The sequence below is a fragment of the Chinchilla lanigera genome, unplaced genomic scaffold (assembly GCF_000276665.1).
Source record: "Chinchilla lanigera isolate Chin_1 unplaced genomic scaffold, ChiLan1.0 scaffold00109, whole genome shotgun sequence".
In the NCBI taxonomy this organism is placed as follows: Eukaryota; Metazoa; Chordata; class Mammalia; order Rodentia; family Chinchillidae; genus Chinchilla; species Chinchilla lanigera.
Window position 1 is genome coordinate 3,728,639 of NW_004955510.1, and position 21,924 is coordinate 3,750,562.

Genomic DNA, 21,924 nt, shown 5'->3' on the forward strand with positions numbered 1-21,924 from the left:
GGGGAAAGAAGAGGGAAGGGGAGGGGAAGGGAGAGGGGAGGGGAGGAGTGAGGGGAAGGGAGAGGGGAGGGGAGAGGAAGGAAGTGCGAGAGGGCAGCCTGCAGCCCACATTCGAGCACCTACACTCCAGAGCAACAAGGGACCCTGTGAGGTTCTGTCCTGAAGCAGAGCCAACTGGCAAAGTGTAGCAAGATCTGGGGAGGATTCACCACCCCTGCATCATCAGGAACTTCAAGGCTTCTGTCTCTCTGAGCAATGGAAGTTGATTTATTTTGTTTTTTGTTTTGTTTTGTTTTGTTTTAGAACTGGGGTCTCACTATGTTGCCGAGACTGGTCTTGAACTTGTGCATTCAAACAATTCCTCCTGCCTCAGCCTTTTGAATAGCTAGGACTACAGGTCTGTGCCACCACACCTGGCTCAACAGCAGTCTTGTCTGACAGTCTAAAAGTTCCCTGGCCATAGGAGGCGGGACAGGCAGAATGGAGACCATGCTGCTGCAGATCAAGGCAGGTGAACTGGTGTGTGGACCCAGGGTATCATCTTAGGAGACTCAGAGAGACATAAGAGAGTGCTCTCAAGGCCTGGCTTCCAGAATGAGGTGGTCGTGGCTTCAGCCACCCAATTCTCATTCACGGAGGAGAGCAGTAACAGGCAGATGCCGAGACAGCGATGTGACTCCATGAAATCATGGGAATGTGCCTCTGGCTGACCGGGGTCCCACCCACCTACTCTGCAGATCACACCTGTGTAGACACAAAGTCTGAGTCTGTCACCTGCCCTGGGGCCTTGAAGACAAGGTGTCACAAGACAGAAGAAAATAGAAAAAGGGCCACATCTCTCCACCAAGGGCTTTACAAAGCAGGTAACCTGCTTACAAATCTCCCAAGTCCAAGGTACATGCCTTACAATGAAGAGATCTAAATTCTAAATAAGTTTCCTATGAGAATGGCAACTGGATCTAAAATGACAGCATCCTTTAAACATGAACTGAGGGGGTCAAGAGTTTGGTGGTGGGGAGGGGAAGGAGATAAAGAAAAAGAATTAAGATGTATACAAGTAGCAACTTCTCACAAGAAATGCAAGCATTATGCACTACAAACATGCACTACTAAAAAATAAATTTTAAAAAGAATCCCCCAAAGCATGAATTAAATAGAACACGTGAAAGACATTTGTGTAGGTATCACTCTGGTCTGTGTACAGATACCTCTTGCTCTTCCACTTGCAATGGGGGAACCCATGGTAAGTTGAAAATAAATCAGAAATGTATTTAAAACCAAATGTGGTGCCATACACCTGTAATTCTAGCACTCTGGGGGGCTGAGGCAGGAGGATCACAAATTAAAGCCTAGCCTGGGCAATTTAGCAATTTGGGGAGACCCTGTGTCAAAATAAAAATTAAAAAAAACAAAGTATGAGCTGGGGGTGTAGCTCCATGCAAATGCCTTGGGTGCAATCCCCAGTACCACAGTGAATAAATCAGCATTTTTTCTTTTTTTTTTTTTTTGGTTTTTCTCTGGTACCAGGAACCCAACTCACGACCTTGCGCTTGCCAGGCAGGCGCTTTGCCGCTGAGCTAAATCCCCAGCCCCAGCATTTTTTCTTTTAAAGAGAAAAGAAAACAAAATAACAACAAAGATAAAAACAAAACAACACAAAAACAATACAAAATTTTATAACAAGATGATAGGAAATTAACAATGGTTGTTATATTACATATTGTTATCTTCAAGGAAGTTGCTCAGATTACCAGATGTAAGAATGCAAGATTGATCAAACAAAGAGAAAAAAAAATAAAAAAATTAGAAACAGTACAGAGTTTCACTAATCAAGATGGTAGGAATTCAATAATGGTTGTTATATTGCGTATTGTTGTCTTCAAATTAGTTGTTCAGAATACCAGATATAAGCGTGCAAAATTGCCCAAAAAAAGATTTAAGCAAGTAAGCATTTTAGATACCTAACTTACCAAACGTCTTAGCCTAGCAACACAGGAAGCAGCTGTTTTCCCTCGTGGTAGCAGCTGCTGTCTGGCATCTCTATAGCACTTAGACTACAAATCACAGCCCAGAAAAAAACCAAAATCCGAAACTGAAAGTTTTGTTTCCACTGACTGAATATCACTTTCATGCCATTGTAAAGTTAAAAATATCACCCGTCGGACCATGGTACATCCAGGAGCACCTATGATGTGAACTCTTGGAATTTTTGAGGAGACAGACCGAAGGGCTTATAAAATACCGGATTCTTTACTCCCTGTTACCTTTTATTTTACTCTATTTGTACTTTGTGTCTCTCACATAAGAGAAACCATGTGACATTTAAGCCTGTGTGTCTGAGTTATTTCACGTAACATTATGATCTCAAGCTGCCTCCACGTATCAAGAGGCGGAGGGAGGAAAAGGGGATGAAAAAAGATCTGAGATGTGTTATGTACACAGACCAACTCCACACAAGGACTCTAAACAGCACGTATGGAAACACAAGCTAAGAAAAATAAACTTGAAAAAATACTATGGGATCCCCAGACCTCTTCTCTCGACCATATCCCTCCTTTCCCGGCGAATGTCCAGGCCCACCTTACTGACCTGGCTCTTGCTGCTGAAAGGGCTACTTCGCCCCGGCGCCGTTTCCCTCTCCCAAGCTCCTCTGCTGGGGCGATCTGAGAATACTCCCTCCTGCCTCCAGGGGGCACCAGGTCACTACATGAAGGCTGCACTGCCCAAGCCCGTCCTTGATTCTGTAGAAGGAAACCACAGAAGCCCTACAAGCGCTGTCTCCTGCTTCACTCCAGCTTCACCTCACAAATCATCCACGAACTCTCTGTGTGTTCATCAGCAGGTTGATGGATAAAGAAAATGTGGTATTTACACACCATGGTTGCCAGAAGAAAACAACTAAGGGGAACCTGAAGAAAGGAAAAATGATGGATCTGAAAATGCATGCTGTCTTCAGTTTTTAAGAATTTATTTCCACCACCAGGCATAGTGGTGCACACTTGTAATCCTAGCACTTGAGAGGCTGAGGCAGGAGGATCACTTCCAGATCAAGGCCAGCCTGAACTACAATAGTGAGACCTGTTTTTTAAAAAATTGTTTCCACCAGCATTGACTGTGACATGTCCTGATAACAGATGAGTGTAGTGGCCTCATTAAGGAAGGTCAGTCACTGCCCCTCTGCCCCTACTTGATGAAGTAGTAGAAATAGTGTTTGTTTGTTGCTTGTGGTACTAGGGGTGGAACACAAGGCCTCCACACTGAACTATACACTCAGCCTTTTTTATTTTCAAGCAAGGTCTACTAAGTTGCCCTGGCTGGGCTTGAACCTACAAGCCTCCTGCCTCAGCCACCTTGGGCATAATAATCCTCTTTTGAGCAGCACCTTGCCACCCAGCAGACAGTGATGTTGGGTGAATCACTGAACTTGCCAGGCTTAAGTTTCTTCATCTATATAAAGGAGCGTTCAAACTTCCTTACAGGACAAACCATGTCAGATGTCGTGTGCAATATCTTGTGTGAACATGTAACTGGGATAGGGCCATGCAAATACAAAGAGTTGCATGTATTCACTTCCAACCACAGTGTATAATAAAGCCATCTGCTGGCTAGGTCAGAGCTTCTGGAAGGTGAGAACCATGGCCACTTTTGTGCTGTAGACCTCCGTACCAGCTAAGCCTGGCATGCAGCAGATGCTCAGCAAGTGCTTGCTGCCCACACGTGTGGAGCCACCTCAGCTGCAGTGGGAGCCGGCTTTCAGGGCCTGGACACTGCCCGCTTCCTAACCATGACCTGGTGGGTCAGCTGCTATCTTCCCCACCCCCCTGCAGGTCCCTGTGTGCGCGGCCATCCTCACAGACAGCTGTGTGTTCTCTAAAGGAGCTGTCTTTGCACAGTGGCCCTGCCTGGGGGCACCTGGGCGGTCTCCTGTGGCGAGGACAGCAGCCCTGGTGGCAGCTGCAGGTGCCCTGGGCTGCCCACACGTAGGCACCCACAGGCACGACCAGCAGGACAGCGCACAGCACCACCGTGGCGTGCAGCAGGCGCTCACGGCCCTCCAGATCACTACCGATGCTGCCAGTCACGAAGACCACGCACGGGCCCTTGCGGGGACTCTGGTTGCCCAGGCTGAGGCACGCCTCGTATTTGGTTCCGGGGAGGAGGTCATGCACGGTGTAGGAGTGGATGCCGGGACCGAGGTGCACCACCTCCTTCCGGCCTGCTTCGTCCGAGGCGATGTGGAGTGTGAAGCCTTTCTCCTCAGCGGTGCGGGCCACTGCAAGCCACTTCAGCAGGACCCCACGCACTGTGTGCTCGGCCACGTGCAGCTCCACATGGGACATGGAAGCAGCAGAGGCGGTGAGTGGCTCCCGAGCCAGCTGGACGCGCAGAGGAATGGCCAGGGCGCTGCGGCCCATAGAGTTGGAGGCCACACATGTGTAGTTGCCGCTGTCCATTGGGTGCGCAGTTGGGATGACCAGCTCAGACAGGGCAGCATCTTCCACAGTGGACGAGGTCAGTACTGAGTGGAGAGAAGAGCAAGACAGCTGTGCATTTCTCTAGTGGACAGCTGGGAGCTGCAGCCATGCAGCTGCCATTTTTTACCTGGCAGTACTGGGTACTGAACCCAAGGCTTTCACACTGAGCCACATCTCTGGTCTTTTTTTAAAGATTTTGAGACAAGGTCTTACAAAATCATCAAGTTTCCCAGGCTGGGCTCCCACTTTCCATCCCCCTGCCTCAGGCTCCCAGAGTTCTGGGATCACAGGCGTGCACCACCAGGCCTTTCTGGTGACCATCTACTAAGCATTACGTGATGCCAAGTGTTCCCCTGAAAATTTGTAAAGTTCAGATTAGAGAGACCCATGAATTTACCCACACTGAGGCATTCAGAAGCCCTTGATGTGGAACCAGTCCCTCTCTCTAGCAAGCCCATACTCTCCCCACATCAGTAGCTGCTCCGCGCATCCAGCTTGGTCTTGCTAAGCCTAACCCCATGCTTTCTGTGGACTTCCCACAGTCATGTGATTGAGCAATTCTGTAAGTTCCTAGAAGTGCTTTCTTACCTTGTAGATGTGCAGTACTTCACAGCCTGGAGCCAAAGGCCTGGGTTCCTGTCCCTTCTTAAGTGCATGGTCCTGGGCAAAGTGCCTAAATTCTCCTGGCCTCAACTTCCTTGTCAGTGGAATGGGATGATAGTAGCACAGGTTTGATAGTAAGTGTTCAGTTGTCACACTGTTATTTCTGGGAGACTGGACACGGCATGGTACCCAGAGTGATTATAGAGCACCACAAAAGACCAGCTCTGGGTGCATCTCTTGGCTTTTGAAAAGACTGCAACAACAGATACTGCATTTCTACTCCATTACAATTTGCCTGCAGCCAGCAGGGTGTGATCAAAATGATGGAGAAAGTGAAAGAGTTCATGAAGCAAATGAAGCATTTTTTTTCTACTTGGAAGTTTGTCACTATGCATGACACTGCCTAGGTGGCTGGCTGCATTTTCCAACACTGACCCTGACATTTCAGTTGTCTTTTACTCAAAGGAAGACATGGGAATCTACAAATAAGCTTCAGGATACTCCTGCGGAGGCCACAGTTGGCTTTACGTTATGCTCAGCCCAGCTGGGGGTTCCAGCTGAGGTGTGAAACTGAGTGCACAGCTCCAGGAAAGGAGAGACAGGCTTAAATCCCTGCTCCTTGGCCCACAGAAATCATTTCCTCTCCACAAGCCCCAATATCATAATTTCAAGCTAATCACCCTTATATTCCAGCAATTTAGGAAGTTGAGATGGGAGGATGGAAAGTTTAAGCCCAGTTTAACCAACTTAGTGACTTACTGAGACTCTGTTTCAAAATTTAAAAAAAAAAAGAGTTGGGGATGTAGCTTAGTACAAAGGCCCTAGGTTCAAACTCCAAGACTGAAAACAAAACAAAACAAAACAAAACAAAACAAAACAACGGCAATCAAGCTAATAAGGTCTGATCAACACAGTGGTAATGAATGAAAATTCAGTCAATACCTAGGACTTCCCAGCCTTGCTTGATAATAAGAATTAGCTGGAGACAGAGGAGCTAGGAACTCATATATCTACCTATATCTATATCTATATCTATGTCTATATCTTTATCTCTATACCTATATCTATGTCTACATCTATCTATATATAGAAAAAAGGTGTGAAACATATATATTTGTATGTGAAACATGCATATGTGTGAAATATATCTACATATAGATAGATGTAGATATAGATATCATATTTTCAGTCATTGACTCACAAGACAGGGATTTGGAAATCTTATTTCAAGCAAGCACCCTGAGTGATTCTGCTGAGGCAAGTTTAGGAAATAAGTAATACTGATATTCTCTAAAATCAGTTCTAATTGTCATTTGTAGGATTCTAAAATTCACAGCATGGTGTTCTGCATCTAAAAGGGCCTCAGATGATATATTCATTGATGTGCAATTTTATAACATTTATATATGTTAAAAATCAGCCCCAATATATAGTTAAATATAAATAACCTAAAGATATCTTTATGTGACCATTTAAAATAGTTACACTAGTGGAACCCTCTGTTGGAGCCCTGTCTTTCTGTTCTGAAGAGTTAATGCTGGCCTGTCCCAGTCTTGCTTGCAGCTTCCTGTCCTGACAGATACACCTGGAATCCCTTCTGATGAGGTAGAATTACTGCACACCTCTCCATTCCTCCCAGAGAGGCTGAAAGGGTGCACACAGCTTACCAGCAAATTCTCTCCACATGCTCAGGGGGTAGGACCACACAATGGTTGGTGAAGGGCTGGCCTGAGCCAAGCACCGTAGGGTCACATTCTGTCCTGCCTGGATAGTGAAATTGGCACTGGGGGTTGAGATCTTTGGCTTCATGCAAACACTGGGCTCAATCTCATGAAAAAGCTGCCCTGCCTTGGAGAGAGGGCCCTGGCATATCAGATAGGAGTTCACCAGGATTATCGGGAAGCTAACAGACTTGACAAACTGGACAAGTCCCCTCAGCCTGCAGTCACATTCCCAGGGGTTGTTGTGCAGTGCCAGCACTATGCTGGAGAGAATCTCGGCCCCGCACGCAGAATGCTGGTGTTTCTGGTAGGTCAGCCAGTTCACAAAGACACTGCTGGATACAACCGTCAGCCTATTGGAGGACAGGTCAAGGTAGGTCAGATTGACCAGGAACTGAAGAGCCTGCTCCGGAAGTACATCAATCCTGTTGTGTTTCAGATCCAGGACCTTCAGGTGAGGGGTGTCGCGGAACGCTGTCCATGGTACCGCCCGGAGTTTGTTCCCCTCCAGTCTCAGCTCCCTGAGTTCCCGCAGGTGGTTCAGGGCTCCTAGATGGATCACGGTGACATTGTTAAAGTTGAGCCAAAGGTATTCCAAGGTGCTCATGTTGCTGAAAGAGTCTCGGGAGAGTTCAAATAAGGGTGAGTTTTCAATTCGCACTTGCTTGAACTCTTCAGGAAGGTTTCCTGGAATTTTTCCCAAAGAGGTAGACATGCACTGCAGAGCCCTGTTAAAAAACAAACAAACAAACAAAACCAGAAAAGCTGTAAGAGGAACTTCAGGAAACTGGAAAATGGTATCCAGTGGATCCTGATGTGACTTAGATGAAAAATATTTATTTGAAATAAAAGAGACCAATTTGGGTAAAAATGGTCAGTTCACCAAATTAAAATGAGTCTCATGGAGATTTTGCTGACTTCCTGCCAATTCTAAGCCTTTGTCTACTCCATATCATCCCCAATCAACTTCCATCTCCTCTAACCCCCAGCATCCTGCCCACACCCCGCACCTGCCAAAACTCTCCTCTGAGCAGGTACATCCTGGCACACAGAAAGGCTGCGATGCGTGTGTATCCAGCAAGACCAGAATTAGAAGGAAATACTGTGAAGCTGCAGCCATATTTGTCTGTAAGAAACTACCCTGTGTGTTTTTAATAATTATGGTCCCAGCTTCCAAGTGGCAAATCCTATTACGGGTAATCCACGGTGATCCATGGTCATGTAGGTCAGCACAGCCAAAGCCCCTGGATGCCCTGCGGTCTGTTACTGCCCAGATCACAGGTTCAGGCACAACCCAGGCAGAAAGAACTATGCGTCTTATCTAAGCCAGAAAATCCACCAATTGTCTGGCTCTGGAGTCTAGAGAGCAAACTCTAAGTCACATATCCAGAGCTGGGGAAATAGCTCAGAGGCTCAAGCGCCTGACTAGCAAGCGCAAGGTCATGAGTTTGACTCCCAGTACCAAAAAAAGAGAATAAACTCACATAAGTCACATATCTAACTCCATGCTGGTTCTACCTTCTCTGACTGGAGAGAGAAAAGTAGGCAAGAGCCTGAGAGCAAAGTAGGTAGTGCTATTCCAATCGCTTAGCCAAGGATTTGTCCAGAGTCCATCTAATACTTTATCACTCACAATTGGCTCCCCAAACTGGAATTTTCAAGCATTTTCTCCAAGTGAAAGAAGAGGATGAGTTGTGGTGTAATTCTATGGTCCTTCCTATCATGGCTTCTCTCCCCAGAAACCTGCAGCTGTGATTCCTCATGTCTTCACTGCATGAAGACAACTGCATCATCTTCAGCTTTGGTGGCCATACCTAGAGAAACATTACAGTGCAGCTTCAAACACAAGATGGTATTTCCTGATAAAAATCAAAGCTAAGCTGTTGTTTTCCTGGACTTTTCCTGAATGCCATGTATTTTGCTTTGCACAAAATGAAATACCTACATTTTCTAATGATGGTATTTGTGGTATTTTCTCTCTAAACTTCACTCATGCAACACATACTCTTTGGTCATCTGCTCTACCATATACTTGCTAGGTGCAAGAATGCAGTGGTAAGCAAAGCTGTTACAGATCTTGCCCCCTGTGGGCTGATTTCCTGCTTATGTTTCTGTGTTTGAGGTTTTTGCAACATCACTAATCTCTGTGAGTGTCAGTTTCTCTTCTTCAGAGTGAGACTATTAACAGAGATCTCAGTGTTCCTAGGAAATGTTGAACTATGTAAAATAAAGCACCTAGATACAGAAGTTGCTCAATAATTCACTTCCCATAGCAACAGATTTTTGAAGAACAGAATTACCTACTTTCTTATCAATAGAGACACTTTCAGATGAATACTGAAATACAGCGGTTTCCCTTAAGACTCGTGATATACATTATATCCTACAAAAGGTTTCAGCAAAAAAAATCCGCTTAGTGGTTAACCAGTGGGAAGGAAATGGGTCACCAGCTAAGCCGATTACATCCCAGCCTTTCTACTCAGTGCCAGATATATTTGCTGGAGTTCCCAGTCTCACCCTACAGTCTGGGTGGATCTCTAGAATTCCTCTAAGGTAAAAATCCAAAACACAGTTCTATGGGCACAAAATTTAGAGTGGGCATGAAGATTACTGCCTGGATCTCCTTTCAAGAGAGGAGTGGGTGCTCAGCTGTAGGAGTGCTTGTACAGATCATGGTCTTCTGTAGGCACCCCATACTTGGGACTGAGAGTGATAAGGGCTTTAGATTTGGCTAGTCTGGTACAAGGGAGCACACTGATAGTTCCCTTTTTTTGTTCTTGGTTTTTTTGTTTGTTTGTTTGTTTTTCTTCCAGTACCAGGAATCGAACTCATGACCTTGCGCTTGCCAGGCAGGCGCTTACCAGGCAGGCGCTGTGCTGCTGAGCTAAATCCCCAGAACCCACACTGATAGTTCTTACTCTTCCACATTTGCCAAGTCTTTATCAGACTTGTTTCATAGAAATTCATGAGTCAAACTATGGGGATCCAAAACAGCCAGTGAAGTCTTTTTCTCCTCTTATCTCATAATATAAAAGCATAAACACTTCTTCCTTCACTAAAATTTGTTCTCTGTCCATTCCATGCTAATCTTTTCACATAAACCCAGCTCCACCAACCTTCCCAACAGTGGCTGAGAGCTTGTGTAAAGCATCCAACTGATGTGTCACCTCTGGAGTCACCTGGGCCCCTTCTCCCCTCCTGACTTCTCTAGCTTTCCTGTTTGGTATATGGGTGTAGAGAGCAGCTATGTTGGGAGTTAAGGCAGGGGACTAAGAACAAATAAATCCAGCCTGCATCATGCCAGTTAGCTTAAGTAACTGGTAGTTATGTGTAGTCCCTAAACTCAAGAAACATGGACAACAGAAAGGAGAGGTTTTGTAAATATTTCAACCCCATCTCCTCTCTTGCAGGATTTTAGGAATTCAGTTCTCGGAGTTCTTGATAGAGACAGAGTCATGGGAAAGGGCTTACTCTGTGCTTACGAGTAATTAGCTATAAATAGCTGCTGAAGGCAGCTCTTTGGCTTGTCTTAAAAGAATCTTACTAAGAGGTCTCCCTATCTGTTTAGTTGCAAAATGCCTCTGCACCCCCAATCCTAGCAAAACTTTGAGACAGTCTTCAGAACTGGGCAACCTATTAGGGGCCAGACACTGTCCTTCATTTTTCTCATGCTACAGTTCCTTCCATACCCCCCATGTGTTGCTGACCATGTGTGAGGTGGTTCCCTTGGCCACCTGCGCTCATGCTGTGCCTGTGGCAGACACATGGAAGACGACAATCAAGCCTCCTTGAAATGTGCCGGCCAGGGGTCCCATGTTCTGGATGCCGAAATGTTAGAGGAAATGTCCCTATGTAAGTCTCCAGGTTCTCTTTTTCCTTGTTGGGGAAACCATTGATATCCAGATAGTGGGGCTCCCTCACCCTGAACTCTTGAGTGAACAAATGAAGCAGAGCTTCCCTCCATCCACACTCACCACTTGCTGAAGCAGACTCAGTGGGAGCAGCAATCAATCATCATCAAGCATAAGCCCACCCTATCCTGCCTACAATGCCCTTGCAACTAAGTAAAATGTGCTCAAGTGCCTGTAATTCATGTTTGCCTTTACTGGATTTCAAGATCGCTAAAACCAAAGCCAGTCTTTGCACAAACTGTTCACTGAATTCCTTGATTGAATACCAGAACACAATTCCTGCTCTCTGCCTTTGTGTACCTTGCAACTTAGGTGGGAAGTTGTAGATGCTTGGCATTGGGTATGTGTTCGGCCTAGTCAAGAGGAAAGTAACAACAGGGTCATCAGGAAAAGACACAACGAGCATACTATGATTCCCTTCAAGTCCAAAGTAGGCTTCTGAGGGCCACACGTTTTGGGATCACAGTAGCATGGGCTAGAGTACACACCCGAGGACCAGAAATTCCTTGTGCAGGACACTGCAGGATCATTCAATTTGCAGAGCCTGACTCACACTAACCAAACATACACTAGAAGATTAATATATAAACCAGATACCATTTATTTTTACCATAGGAATTTTTAAGTGATTTAAATATTCATGAGCACAATCCAGAATGATTCTTTCTTACAGGAAATACATAAAGTGAAGATTAACAGTTGAGTACAGGGAGGCTGCCCAACTTGGAACTCATGATCATCTGGGCCACAAAGATAGGCCCTACTGAATCACTGGAAAGTGTGAAGTCTCTGACTCTCTGTCTGTTTCTCTGTCTGTCTCTCTATCTGTCTCTGTCTCTCCCTCTCTAATTGTTGTTTTCAGTTTTCTAAGTTTTCTTCAAACAATTCAGTACAACTAGTTGGATATTAGTTGTCTTTTGGTCAATTATTGCTCAAGCTTGATGGACTCCAATAACCATTTAAACAACACGTTATTTCAAGAGGTGGCTGTTTTCACTGGTCGTGCCTATATTTGCTCTAATTTGGGAAGGGGGTTATCTGCCACTCCTACATACCAAACAATCAGAAATGAGTCTTGAGTCTTCAGAGACAGTAGAAAAACCTATACAAATCTAGAAAAGGCTGGCAAAGTACAGCTTGTGGGTCAAACCCTCGCCACTTGTGGGAAGAGAGCAGTGTCCATTCACTGATGTACTGTCTGTGCCTGCTTTTTGCATTCCATCAGCAGAGTTAAGTAATAGTGACAGAGACTAAAACATTTACAGTACGGTTTTCTTTAAAGAAAACATCTGCAGACCACAGACGAAGACAGTGGTATGCTTTTTATCTAGAAAATGTTCAATGTGACATGGAGCCTTTTACATGACAATAGCAAAAAAAAAATTCCCTTGGGCCACTTACTGTCCCCAGATGTTTTCATTCGTTATACAAAAGCTTGACACCAGGCACCCTGGATGCTGCCCTTGCTGGAGCCCAGCTTTGTAGACAAGAAACAAGCTGAGGCATCTGCTGAGAACATTCATTCTCTCCTGTGCGCAGAGACTGTGCAGTGGTTCCCTAGCTTTAGGCAAAACTGAACACAAAGCCTCCTGTGCAGGGGCCTGAGGAGTGGGCAGAAAGGCCTGAGACTCTCCAAAATGCAGGTAAGTTTCAGTAAGAGTCATCATGGGACAGAAGCGAGCAGGCTGCCCGATAGCGCTGGATGTGACACTGTCCTCTGCTATTAAGAGTCTCTTAGATCTTTCCAGTCTGACGTGCTGGGAACAGATAAAAAGGTGGCCCTTGGGGATCACCCAACCTCCAGAATTTATTGAAGATTGAATTATCATCTCTAGGCAGAGTAGCACCCAGAGAACAAATGCTAGAACTAAGCGAGGACATGGTGGTGGGTGACTGGAGTGTATGTGTGTCTAGCAAGGGGAGTGACTAAAAATGAGACTCACACCATAGAGAGCCTGCACTGAAAGGGCTCAGGGGTTAGCATCAGTGTCGCTACGATGTGGTGTACGAGCAAGGATGATCATCAGTGGATTCCAGAGTTGCCACTGCTGGGTGGGCAATGTAGTAATGAGAACCTGCTCAGCAAATGCTTGGGCTCACTGTCACCTCCAGGGATGTGTCCTTACCTGCGTAAGTTGGGTTTGGCCCTGAGACTTGCTTTGGCAGACAGCACATGGGCAGAAGTGGCAGTGCACTGATTCTGGACTCAGAATTTAAGAGGCATCATGTTGCAATTCTGCTCCTTTCTCTGATGTTATCTGACCTCACCCTGAGAGAAGGCTGCCCCACGTGGCCACTGCCGCTCTCCAATCTGGCTCCAAATGGGATACCCAGAGCAGAGCCACTCCAGTCAACCTAACACCCATGGGTATGAAAGTAAATGTATACTACAGAGCTTTTGCTTTACTTGTTACACAGCAAAACTGACTGAGACACCCACATTACTTAAGCCCCTGTTTCTCCTCCAGGAAAAGGGAGAAAAAAGTGGTGCCTTTTACAAATGGTTGTTATGAGAGTTAAACAAGTTAATGCAGGTAAAGTGTGTAGAACACCTGGCATGCAGTCAGCATTTTGTGTCAGGAGGCATTGGTGAAGTGTGAGGAGGAGGTGTCCAGGCGGGAGTGGCAGGTGGCACTCAGCAGAAGTACTCATTGATGCGCCTGCCTGCCTGCGAGTCCATGCTGGAACGTGCAGAGAGGAGCCTGTCTGCCTCTCCACTGAGGCTCTGCCTGGACAGCTCCTCGGAGCCGTCTTCCCCGCGAGTCAGCCTCTCCAGGTGCACATAGGCGCCCGCTGCCTCCCCAGAGCCTCGCCCACGACACTTCCGGCAGCGCCTGCGGAGCGCCCCGCAGCACACGAGCAGCGTGGGCGGCAGGGCAATGGTGGCCGCCACGCTGATCACCACCATGTTGATGAGACGCTGGGTGCCCTCAGCATCCGCCACCTCGTCAGTGGAGAAGATGACGCACTGCTCCTTGCGTGGCACCTGGCCCCGCACGCACACGCACGCCACGTACTTGGTCTTGGGTACCAGCCCCTGGATAGTGACACTGGTCATGCCCGGCTGTACGGTCACCCGCTGCATGTCACGCTGCCCGAAGACGGCGTAGAGGACACTGAAGGCCGTTGTGTTCCCAGCCTGGGGCGCCTTCCACACCAGGGACACGCTGTCGTAGGTGTCCCCCACCACCTTGAGCGACCTCACCACGCCTGCCTCCTGCCCGTCGGACAGCTCCCCCGGCGAGCTGAGCTGGAAGTGCTGCAGGGCTAGCTCCTCCTTCACACTGGGCAGGGAGGGCCCCAGGGCCAGCACTGCAGGCTCGGGCACACGGGGCGCATGCCTGGCCACCAGCTTGTTGTAAGCAGCAGCCTCTCCCTCGATGCCTGTCCACTCCCACCTCACCCCTGGGCTCCCGCTGTCTTCTGTGGGGGTCTGAGGCTCAGTGACAATCAAGGAGATGAGCGTCTCTGAGGCCCCCAGGAAGTTCTTGGCCTGGCAGATGTAGTCTCCGGAATCAAAGTGCGACACAGCAGGCAGGTCCAGGAGAGTCCAGCTTGAACCGTCGCTGGAGATTTCCTGGTGCACTGGGAGAAGAGGCAGGTGTGGGAGAAGGAACATACCTCCTGACCCTCACTCCTTTCCAGCACCAAGTTCCCAGCCCCTGGGATGTTCACACAGAAGCAGGGAAACTGTGACCCCCCAGAAACGCTGGCCAGTGATGGGCTTATCAACTCAGTCAGGGCCCAGGTCCTCACCTTCACAGCTTATAACCATTGCTTAGACCAGCCGAGAGGGTCAAGAGGACATGGGGCCCAATTTGGGGGAGGCCCTGGAGCTCCAAGCTGATACAGGGCCTAAGAGTAAACTGCCTTCTAAAAGGAGTGATCTAAAAATAGGGTGCATGTTTACATTTTTAAAAATCTTATAGCTTTTGCTCAGTGGCAGTATCGTAGCCAATGAGGTTTATCTGAGGCGCAATTATCACTAATTAAAAAATCTTATTACAGTAAAAGGCACACTAAGAACAATGGGGTGCGAGTGTTTAAAATGAGGTGGGTTAGAGGACTCAGGAATTAATGGCAAGGTGTCTTGCCATAATTTTTAAAAATTTAGATGTTCATAGTGATTTTTGATCAAATCCTGTACGTGTGAGATGTCCAAAGTATGCTCTTCAACGGCCTGGGGTTTTGTAGCGGTGACCCTTGGGAAGGCCTCCCAGGAACAGTCAGGGGTGACCCTGAGCGAGAAGCCCAGCTGGGGGACCCTGCTCACCTCACAGCTGCCTCGATCAGAGCACCCTCACCTGCCTGGCACACAGTGCAGCTTTCTGTGCCATTTTGTTTCTAACTTGATTTCAAAGCCACTGTGGACAGTGACCATTGTCAGCCTAGTGGAGGGAAAGTCGCAGAAGTGGGAGGTGGTGGAGGATTTGAGGTTCTCTGGTCAGGTGCTGTGAAACCATTTCTCCTCTCCTTTCTCTCTGCCTGTGGCTGGCTGAGACTCCTGCCCACAAATGCCACCGAGACAGACCTCAGCGCTCTCTGCCCACACAGCCTCTCTGAAACAGCATCCGCCTTGGAGTCAGCAAGGCAGTGCTGGGATCTTCCTGTGCGAGCTGTGTGGGATGGCCCAGGTGTGCAGCCTCTCCGAGCCTCCACTCCCTTGTATGCAAAATAAGGGTAATCAGGCTGCTCCAGGGTGTGATGGGCCAGCATAATGCAGTAATGATAGACCATGAAGAGCTTGATCCCGGTAACCCATATCCTTAGTTACTTCTGGTGACATTGGCTTAATATTTACAACTGGGAAACGTTCTGTAAGCATTAAGTGCAATAATAGTGTCTTCTACCAAAAAGTCAACTTTTTATTCCTCCCACAATAATCTGAGTCTGTGATCCAGAGGCTGGTGAGATTGACAGTAGAGGTGGGGAACTGGTGTCATCATTAAACCCACTGTCCCTGGGCTCAGCCTCTGGGTAGATCCTCTCAACTCCATTCAGACACATGGGAGCCCCGCCTAGCAGAGTCCTTCCTTCTGGCCCTGCCCACTTCCCACTTGGGATAGTGATCTGCTTGACCTAGTCCTGGGCTTAGGGAGAAGGTCCTGTAGTTCACCCACCTGTGCCATTGAGTGGGCGCCCATTGGCTCTTCTCCAGTGCATCTCAGGCCCAGGGATCCCAGTGGCTCCACAACGTAGCAAAACAGAGCTGCCCAAAGGGGACCTGATGCTGGTCACACCTGGATGGAGCTCTGGGCCTTTGCACTTCCTCAGCTCCAGCTGGCTAAAGGCTATTCCGGCCAGGTTACGTGGGCTGGCACACCTCAGTCTGGCCTCGATGAAGACCAAGTTTGGAGCCCAGCCATCCAGGAGATGGACCAGGTCATAGAGTCGGCAGTCACATGCCCAGGGGTTGTCCTGAAGCCCTGCAGGAGACAGAAGGCAAGAAGTGACCTGTAGACATCCAGAGCCCAGGCCCAGCTCTCTATCTCCTTGGAGAGGAGGGGGGAACCTCTCAGCACAGAGTCAGCAGAACTGGCTTCCAGGCCTGGCTCCTGCCTTGCCAACTGCCTAATAATACACCTTGTCCTTCTCCCTAAATGATAGCATTACTCCCCTTTAGGGTTGCTGTAAGCATAAAGATCCATCTTGGAGCATTGGGTAGGCCACAGAGCATGCCCACAAAATTGGTTAGTATGTCTGCCATCCTTAAACTAATTCTTTCAAGAGTCTGTCTGGCCAGGAAGAATTTTTGCAATAACTGCAATATGTCAAAACATTTTCTAAAAATGCTTCATTGACCCTGGCCTTTGACCCCTGTCCTCCCAGGATGTGTCACTTTTCAAGTCACATCACCACAGCAGCGAGAGTGGTGACTCTGTTCAATGTTTTTCTTTGACCTAGGCTCAAGTGGGGTAAAAACTGGAGTGAAGAGGCTGGGACATCACATTCTTTGATATAGTCCCAGTCCTTTTTACACCAGTGTTGGAAACTTTTAAAGAACTGGAAGCACGTCACTGCACATTACCTGACTCCCCCTGCAAACCATACACAGCTAAAGTGGTACTGTGTCCTCAATGCTGAAGCATAATTCCCTTTCAAATGTTTGCGATTCTGAAATGCAAGATAAGGGCATTTGATGTGATGTTACTTTACCCCTCAAAGTTTGCTACTGCATTTGATAGTCCACTCATCTATGATATCTTACACATTTACAAGCACATACTTGATATATTTGGAAAGGGGAGTGTAAAAGTGTTGGGAGGGTATGTTCAGATCCGATGGCTTATCTTGTCTCTCAGGTCCCTTCGAGCACTCAAAGAGGATGGAGGCTGCTTCTCCCACCTCTCCTTCACCCTCTCACACGAGAAGCTGCCTCCCTGCATTGCTCGTCAAATGCGTTCACAAAACATCTGCAACCCAAGGTTCTCCAGAACCCCACCCTCATAGTCAGCTACCTGGATTTTGCCGATTACAAAAGGGTTGCAAAAGAAGTAGTGAAAAGTCAAAGATTAACACCTATGAAACTTCCACCTGTCATATTGGCAAAATTTAAACATTTTGGCCATTTTAAATATTAGCTGCATGAACAAACAGATTTTTGTCTGTTTGGTTCATTGTGGTATCTTCAGCTCCTAGAATTGAAAGGCACTCAGAATTACTTGGCAGGGGGGACCCTGCATGGGTCAGCTCACAGAATGTTCTCTGTGGCCTCAAAAGTGTTAACAAAATAATGGAAATATTCTAAAAGCCCAATGGAGGAGGAATGGTTTTTAAAAAAACTGTAATAGAACTATATTATGGAATATTGTGTAGCAGTTTTTAAAAGGTAAGCTTGTTCTATTTGTAGTAATTTAAAAGATCTCCAAAATATATGATTGGATGAAAAAGATAGCATTGATTAATATATATAACAAATTTTTGTTATAATAACTTTAATTCATGCATATATTTGTGTTTATATGCATATTTGTGTGCACCCCTATAGGTATGTGTATATACTTGTATGCCTAAGTATTGTAAAAGATAGGGAATTTATAAATAAAGTAAGAAAAGCTATCTTTTGAGGAGAGGGGATTAGAGTGGAAAGGGGAGACACAAGGTCATTAGTCTTTTCTGTTAAGTCTTAAACGTGTACACATTTTCACCTCTGAGCTGGACAATTCAAGTCGACTTTCTGGGTCGTGGGCCTGTCCCCTTCGGGACCAGGCAGGTCCTCCGGCAGGAAAGGGGGCCTGGCTTGTCCGCTTTGCAGTGTGCCAGGGCCGAGGAGGGCCAGAGAAACAGAGACCGACTGGTGTGCAGTGCCAGTCCACTGAAGCCTGAGTTGGGAACTTGAGTCTCAGGGAGTTTCGTGCTGGTTGTAAGGCCTGGACAGAAACTTCTTGTGTCTCCCTTTCCTTAAACCTTGGAAAGTAAACTGCGGCAGTCTGGCTTGGGTCTCGAGCCCCTAAGCCTGTGCCTTGCAGGTCTCCCTCCATCTGCACTCAAACGCGGGAGGCAGGTATGGTTTCCACATTCCAGGTAAAGAATGGAGACCCAAAGTGGCTTGCCCAAGGCCCCAGGGATCACCAGGGTGGACCGAGGTGGAGGATACCGCCGTCTCTTACCTAGTACCAGCCTAGTGTGGAGGCCAGGAAGGAAGGGTCCGCTCTTCAAATGCGCCCAGGCGAGCAGCAGCTCCTGTGGGAGCCTCATCAGCTGGTTGCTGGAGAGGTCCAGGAAGGTGAGGTTGCCCAGGAAGCGCGTGGCCTCGGCAGGCACGGTGGCCAGATGGTTGGCCTGCAGGTCCAGCAGCCGCAGCTGGGGGGCGTCCCTGAGCGCAGCCCAGGGGAAGGATGCCAGGCGGTTCCCGGGCAGCCGCAGTTCGCGCAGGCGCCGCAGGCCGCGCAGCATGAGCGCGCTGAGCTCGCTTAGTGCGTTGTAGGGCAACCAGAGCTGCTCGAGGCGGCCCAGCGCCCGGAAGGCCTCTCCCGGCACCCTGCGCATGGCCGTGCGCTCCAGGCGCAGCCGGCATGTGTCTGCGGGGAGGGACGCGGGCGGCAGCGTCAGGTCAGGGTCGCTGCACACTACCGTCCTGCAAGACACAGAAATACGCAGGGCCTCTGAGCCTGGGTCCTGCTGGCTGGTGGTCCCCCTTATGGGGCCTGCGGATTGACCTCTCCCAGAGCCCCAGTATCAGCGGTGGGCTGTAGAGAGGGCTGCAGGCTGGCGGCCTCCCTGTTCCCCTGGGGAGTCTCGCTTTCAGAGCATAGCCTTTTGCTGGGACCCAGGAGGGCCCTTGGGGTGTTCGCTGGCCTGGAAGACATGGAAGCTGAGCCCAGTCTGTTACAGCCCGTAGTGTCTGCAGCCCTGAGGGCAAAGGGGTTCATTGCCCTGGCTGTGCAGCACACTGGTAAAGCACACCTCAATCTGTGTGACCGTCTTGGCGCTTCTTCATTTCTCCTAGTTTCTTTTTTTTTTTTTAATTAGTAAGTGTTTGTAATACATAATACTTACATTCATTTTGGAATATATATATATAAAATCTTTTTTATTTTTTTTCCTTCCCCTTCCTTGCTTGATTTTAAAAAGTATATATCAAGGGTACAAAAAGTCAGCAGTGCTGCAGGTCTCTCCTGACCCCAGGAGCTAGGGTCACACACAGCTAGGGTCACAGCTGGGCTCTGTGCCTGTTGTCTGTGTGTCCTGACATCTCTCAGGTATCCTGTCTTTTCCTGAGTTTCCTTCTGATAACGGATGTCACCTCGTAGCCCAGTTAGGGGGCAAGTGAGCCCATGAACAGACTCAGCCTGCTGCCCAGGGCCAGTACCTGCCAAGAGCTTCAGATCTGTTTTCTCAGCACTGGGTAGATCAGGGCCATAGCACCAGGTCCTTCCAACCCCTTCTGCCAATGGCCTCACAAACCTGGGTCTATTATGTCTGGTCTAAAGCTGAGGACAGAGATGCCAGGAGGTAGTCCTGCCCCCAGGAGCCTACAATCCAGGGTGGTGTTCTACACCATCAGGAGAGTAGCGTGCACACACAGGGTAAGATGACAGGAACTGTCAAAGATGAGGGTCATGGAGGCTAGCACCAGGGGCCTGGGTCTCGGGCAGAGCCGTTTCATCTGTGGGGCTTCTCTGCCCAGCCAGGGGTAGGCATCATATATGCTTTGCTAAAAGAGCTTATTCCCCACGATGTCCTGTGTATTGTCAAATCAGAGCAACCCAACATAAGCCTTGCAAGCCAGCAGCTGCCAAGTGAACACACACAAACACACAGACACACACACACACTGCTAAGAGGTGCTGGGCTGGGCTTGTTCCTCCTCGTTAATGGCACCTCAAAAGATCCAAATTTCCCACCAATTCATGTCCCTCAGATAAAGAAGACTCCTACTAAGTGGTCGGCCATTCAGGAGAGAATCAAAGCCTCAGCCCCAGTCCATGACAGCTTGTCATCTCCCTCAGGAAGAAAGCACTGAGGGTGGCAGTCTTTTCAGGTGGTGAGAACACAGGTTGGGGTGTCTGCAGCTGGGAGGAAGGAAGGCAGTGGGAAAACACATTGTGGGCTGCAGAGAAAGTGGTCATAGCAGAAAAAAGCCAACCCAAGCATAGCTCCTGATGGGGCAAACTGGACACAGAATGCACTGGGGACACATCTGTCCTGGTGCCAGGCTTGGGCCCTTGCAGCAACCTGGGTGTCCCTGGGGACAGACTGGGGGGGGCAGGTGGCCAGGCTGGGGCTCTAGGAAAGCCTGTGGGAGAGCTGGGTGTGAGGAAGGCTCTGACCTGTGAAGGACATCAGCCTAGACGCAGTCTGTCCCCTGGTCCCTGGAGACATCTAGGCCCCTTGCAGCCTGGCCTGGCCTCATTACCTGTGTGGGACACTCCATGAGGATGGGCTGGTGCACAACAACCCGGGGACTGTCCAGCAGGTAGAACCCACTGTAAGAGCTCCGCTTCAGAGAGGGGATTGTCACTAGCTGACACTAGGGCCCCAACAATACATTTGCAATTTCAGTTTCATCCGAAGTCTAACTCTACTGCCTGCACCCCGATGGGAAGAGTTCTAGGAACGGTCTGAGAGTTCTATATTCTTGGACCACTTCCATCGCTGATCCTGTGATGCTGTGTGACTTTGAGGCCAATGCTCTCTGTGGGTGGTGAGAGGAGCACTGGCCACATGGTTGTTGGTCATGGGTGCTTTCCTGGCACGCTCGAGGCTCCACCTGGATACCCTTAGTGAGAGGACCCTTGCCCTCCACATGAGTTAGAGCATCAGACCCTAGCTCTGCTGGACCCCAGATCGCACCAGAGGAGGTGTCCTGTCTTCCACATTCTTCCCTATTGTAGCAGAAGAGCAGGGGTTTACAAAGCACAGCGGCCTGGGGACGGATGCAAGGAAGGGGGAAAGGAGAGGGTGGGGCTTTATAAGGTGAGAGGGTGGATGCAGAACATTGAGGATGAGCCTGAGGATGCAGGGAGCCCGGCTGGATGGGATGGGCGCTCGCAGCTTTCCCAGCTGTCTGCGGAAGGCGTGGAGGCTGGTGCTCCCTGGGCTGCCAGAGGAGACCCACAGGAGAGGAGCAGGAGTCAGGTGGCCTCTTCATGGGTGTAGTGGCAGGAAGCCCTGTGGGGTCTGGGCACCCCAGAGGCAGGCAGCGGTGAGAGCGAGAGGTGTCGGGTGGGAGGGGTGGGGAGACACCGGGAGGAGATGAAATAGAAGGAGGCAAGGAGAACGGGAAGAGGTACGCAGGAGACTCCCCAGACATTGAAAGAGGACTGCTCGCCACCAGGAGCCTGACGGAGGGCCCAGGAAGGGCTTCCGGAAACACATCTGCCCCCACATATGTAAAGACCCAGAACCTCCTGGCCAGAGCAGTCTCCCACGTTTCCAGGGCCTGGGAAACAGAGCTTTCACCCAGCCACGGGCTAAGGAGCCTGCTTCCCCAGAGGCCCTTGGGGAGCAGCTGCTGGGCACCCTCCCCTTCCCAAGCCAGCCTACTACCCGCACCCCACACGGAGGAGAGGGGCCTTACCTGGCCTTGCTGCCATCACCTAGGATGTGGAGGCTGCAGCTGCACTGAGAGGGGCAGGAGCCCCAGGCCGGTGGGGGCCCTCCAAGGGCCAGGAGCCAGAGCATGCCCGCAGCCACCCACATGACTCCTGGCTCCTTGCTGGCCCGGGCAGGGGCCTGCCCCAGACTGCTCTGTCCCGCCAGCCCAGCAAG

General features: G+C 49.0%; 2 protein-coding genes across 3 annotated transcripts in view; both read right to left on the reverse strand.

Annotated features, from left to right (window-relative positions):
• Window positions 1-3,797: 3,797 nt before the first annotated feature.
• Window positions 3,798-7,919, reverse strand: Lrit2 (leucine-rich repeat, immunoglobulin-like and transmembrane domains 2). The gene is made up of 3 exons (XM_005407931.2): window positions 7,810-7,919; window positions 6,746-7,527; window positions 3,798-4,519 (listed from the first exon to the last, which is right to left on the reverse strand). Exons 1-3 carry the CDS (start codon window positions 7,917-7,919, stop codon window positions 3,798-3,800), a joined length of 1,614 nt encoding a protein of 537 aa, XP_005407988.1.
• Window positions 7,920-11,318: 3,399 nt separating this feature from the next.
• The window catches only part of Lrit1 (leucine-rich repeat, immunoglobulin-like and transmembrane domains 1), a 62,125-nt gene continuing 51,519 nt past the window's right edge, over window positions 11,319-21,924 (reverse strand). The window contains exons 1-4 of one of the 2 annotated variants that reach the window (XM_005407886.1): window positions 21,734-21,874; window positions 18,321-18,787; window positions 15,831-16,136; window positions 11,319-14,295 (exon numbers count right to left, since the gene is read on the reverse strand). In XM_005407886.1, the coding sequence (XP_005407943.1) occupies window positions 13,346-14,295; window positions 15,831-16,136; window positions 18,321-18,787; window positions 21,734-21,855 (1,845 nt within the window). In that variant the 5' untranslated portion in view covers window positions 21,856-21,874 and the 3' untranslated portion in view covers window positions 11,319-13,345. Of the gene's footprint in view, window positions 14,296-15,830; window positions 16,137-18,320; window positions 18,788-21,733; window positions 21,875-21,924 lie in introns of those variants that run through there. The other variant, XM_005407887.2, reaches the window with a different exon arrangement.